The sequence below is a fragment of the Apaloderma vittatum genome, unplaced genomic scaffold (assembly GCF_000703405.1).
Source record: "Apaloderma vittatum isolate BGI_N311 unplaced genomic scaffold, ASM70340v1 scaffold40737, whole genome shotgun sequence".
NCBI lineage: Eukaryota > Metazoa > Chordata > Aves > Trogoniformes > Trogonidae > Apaloderma > Apaloderma vittatum.
In genome coordinates this window covers 1-3,957 of record NW_009725272.1, presented here as the reverse complement: position 1 = coordinate 3,957, position 3,957 = coordinate 1, and the positions used below count along the sequence as shown (strand labels likewise).

Genomic DNA, 3,957 nt, shown 5'->3' with positions numbered 1-3,957 from the left:
GTCTGGGGACATGTGCAGGCACCCAGCAAAGCGATTGTTTCGGGAAGCACCAGGCAGAGGACAGGACAGAAGGGGGCCAAGAATAGCGGAGGGCCTGGTGCCAGCACTGGTGATGGGGCTGAACGGAGGAGTACCGGATGCTAGGCTGGGTCTGCCGGGCTTGAGGAGGCAGCAGCACCCAAAACGAGTGCCAAGACCCCAGAGCAAGCGTAACACAGTCCCGCACATGGCACCATCTGTGAGCCAGGCAAGCACCCTCTGCTCTGGACCAGCACAGAACCATTTCATCCAGCATCCAAAGCCAGGCTGGTGATGGAGAAAGGAGCTCAGCCCTGGCAGGAGTCTCCCCTGAGAGTCAGTGGGTATTGCTGCCACCCCTCAGCAGATTAGGGTGCGAAGTAACATCCTAGAGGTCACCCCATTTGCTCCCAGCACAGTTGGGCACGGACCAGGCACTACTCCTGTCTGGAGTCAGAGAGCTGGGTCCTGAGCAGGGCGTGTGGCCCGCCCCAACCAGATCTACACATCCCACTTCCCAGCAAAAGGTGTTGGTGTGGCTGATTTTTACCAAACCCAAACAACTGGCAATGCCTAGCACCCTTCCTCACCCATTGGGATCTTCCCAGATCCTCCGCATTGGGTTCCTGGGGACCGAGGGTTTGCAGGGTGCATCTGCCTGGTCACCTCTGGCTCAGCCCTTCCCCGAGCCGTTCACTGACCCAGAGAAGCCATATGCACAGTGGGCAGCTTGAGCCCGCAGCAGAGCCCTCACAGGCCCTGCCAGCAGTGGGCAATCAACACTGTGATATCCTCAGCAAGTAAATACCCCCCTGCTCTGCTGGAAGGGGCAGCCCAGACCCTTGTGGTGCCACAAAACGGGAGAAACCAGCCTGATGGTGAGGCAGGGCTGGGCGACAAGAGTGAAGGAGTGAGATCTGCAGCCTGGGCAGTTCCCACGCCCTCGCCTCTCCCTCAGCAACCCAAACCCCGCTGGTCCCACCTTCGAGGGGTGTGACCCAGCCTCTGCCTCACCCAGGGAAGCTCATTTGCCTCGATTCAGGTGGGTTAGGGGTAACCATCCTAATTCCTGCACCTCATCCACAGCATCGCCCTGGCTCCACCCAGCACCACAGTAAGCCTGGCAGCCACTCCTTCCCGGAACACCTCACACAGGGCACATCCTGCTTCCCTTCAGTGCTTCTGCGGGGACATCAGGCTCTCCAGCCCCCCAAGAAGTCTAAGGCAGCATGTGCCACAGAAGGCAGGCAAGAAAGGGAGCATCTCAGCCAGCTCTCTCCTTCTTACTCCACAGAGAGTAGTTCTGTGCTATCTCAAGTGCCGACAGCCAACAGAGCCGCAGATGCTGGGGCATGGCTCAACCACAAATGCTTCGCAGAGCAAAGCGACCACAGCACAGCCCTGAGGAGCTGAAACACAAGCAACAGCTCACTTGGAGCCCGTTTCAGACCAGCTCTGGTCTCCAAACCAGAGCAGATCACCTGTCCAGACAGAGCATAGCCAGGGCCAAGCCAGAAATGGACACGCTGAAGCCAGTGAGCGAAGGGAGCAGGAAAAAGAAGCAGGGCAGCAGGGCCCAGGGCATTCACAGCTCATAGGTGCCCTGATAGTTCTTTATTGTCCTCTGAGCTGGGTGGCAGCTCAGCCACGTCTGGAAGAAAAAAAAGTCTCCTGCAGCTGCCCTGGGAGGCAGCACCGGCATCTGCAGTGACACGCAGGAGTCCTGCTCTCAGCCTCTTCTGTTGGTCCCGGTGAAGTCTGGTTCTTGGCCTTTTCTGTTCCTCTGCATCTCACCAGCACTGCCGTGCTCATCCACTGCAAAAATCCTGCCGGCCCCCAGCAGCTCGGCAGCAGCCCCAGCATCTTGGCACAAGCACAGCGAAACAACTGGCACGTGGAAAATGAGCTCAGCCAAACGTGCACCAAGGGGTCTCGCTTGCATCACAGTCCAGCAAGATATTAAGGACGGTGCAAGGGGCTCCTGCCACACTCAGAGCTGTCCGTGACTCGATTCGGTACCTGACATTGTTCAGACCTCCCTCCCGATCCACCTTAAACTGCTCCTAAGAAAAAGAAAGACCATTCAGTCCGTGCTGGCTTCCAGCAGAGGGGAAAGCACCCAGTGCCTGGGCAGAGCTGGCAGGGAAGTACATGAGCAAGGAGGGCTCAGCACGTGGTGATCACAACCCGAATCTCCCGTGGTTCCTTGACCGTGCTGAGGTCTCACCTGCTTCTGCCCGGCGATGCGCTTCTGATCCCTCTTCCTCCAGGCTGGGTCATGGAGGTGCTGGAAAGTCTCGTATCCAGTTGTGATTCCAGAGGGACGGCGAACCTGGAAGGAGAGCAAAGCTTCTGTAAAGCCACTGGAAAACTTGCTGCACCTGGCACCAGAGTGAGGAGCACAGAAGGGCTGCCTTCCCCAGCCCTGACCTGGGTGGCTACAGCCAGAGGCCAGGTGGGGAGACAAGGAGAAGGGCAATTTCAGCCTAGGAGGCCACAAAACACCCCTTACCTGGAGACCAGCTCCTTTGATACGTCGATAAAACTCATCGTCCTCCCGTCCCCAGCCCCAGAAGCGGTTGGACATGCCATTGCACTGGAACGAGAGGGGCACTGTACTGGCCGAGGTCTGGTTCAGAACAACTCTCCGCAACGCAGAGGAATGGACACCCATATCACAAACTGAGCGTCCGCACCACCTCTCCTCTCCCATCCACCGCCAACACACACCACATGTTCTGCCCTCAAACTTTTTTTTTTTTGACCCCTTTCCCTCCTTCCCAAGTGTGGAGCACAAAACGTACAACTCCACCAAAATGATGTCACAGCTCCTGCCCCAAACTGGCCGGGACGTCCCACTCCCGCACTCACCATCTCATAGTGCTGCTTGGTGAGCAGCAGGATGCCGCCCACATAGGTCTTATAGTGGTAGAGTGGGTGCAGCTCCGGGGATGCCACATGAAAAGGCCCTGCCTCTGGGAAGCCGTAGTCCAGCTGCTCGTTCAGGGGCAGGAGATCGACGTCATGCATCGCGATGTAGTCGGTGTCATTACCACTCTCCAGGAAGCCCACGTTGATCAGGGACGCCCTGTTAAACCTGCCGCAGGACCAGGGAGTTTCAGCACCACACAGACCATCTATTCACAGCCCTCTCCTGTGCTCCTCAAAGCTAAATGTTCAAGTGGTCCCCAAACACTGTGTTCCCTGCCTCCATGGCACCCGGTGTCATGGCTGCCTGTCCTGAAACCCCAGCCCTGCTGCTCCCTACGCAGGCAGCACACGCTGAGCCCCACAGCAACACACAGGTATTTGGCCACTGCAGCCTCCAAGGGGCTACAACAAGCCCTGTCCTGCCCGAGATCAGCTGGGGAACATCATGGCACCCGCTGGGGCTGCAGGGAGGTACTGGACAGCGAGCGTGGGGACAGCGATGGCGTTTCCAAACAGCCCACGGCATTTCTTTCAGTTTCAGCGTCCCCAGATGTTTATTGCTACAGACCTGCAGCACTGGGGAGAAAGCTGAAATACCTGGGGGTGGATAATCCTCTTCTTGCTTAGGATGAAAGAAGCAAAACATGGCTTTGTCCTTCCGTAAGCTCTACAAGGAGTAAATTCTAAATAAGCATCGCACCCCGGCACTGTCTCCCTGTTGTCCAGGCCCTACGCTTCTCCACGCTGCCAGAGACAAGCGCGAGACCCTCTCGGGGGGGACAAAATTTTGGAAAAGTACCCCCTTGCTCCCCCTTCTTTTTTTTCAGCTGGGCCAGGGAGATGCTACCTGAAATGATCCACCTGGTTGAGGATGAAGATGTGATGACGGATCCTCTTCTGGCTCAGGAAGCGGTGCATGTAGGGCACGAAGGCCAGCAGCTCCTCGAAGCGCTCCCGGAAAGGGACGAGCAGCGCCAGGCGGTGAGGACCCCACGACGGCTCGTCCTC

General features: G+C 57.6%; 1 protein-coding gene across 1 annotated transcript; it reads right to left on the bottom strand.

Annotated features, from left to right (window-relative positions):
* Positions 1-1,735: 1,735 nt before the first annotated feature.
* B4GALT7 (xylosylprotein beta 1,4-galactosyltransferase, polypeptide 7) lies at positions 1,736-3,954 on the bottom strand (the record flags this gene model as incomplete). The annotated part of the gene is made up of 5 exons (XM_009872826.1): positions 1,736-2,081; positions 2,246-2,350; positions 2,531-2,614; positions 2,890-3,115; positions 3,797-3,954. Coding segments are annotated over 5 exons (729 nt in total), but the record flags the coding sequence as incomplete, so codon positions are not given.
* Between the last annotated feature and the right edge of the window lie 3 nt (positions 3,955-3,957).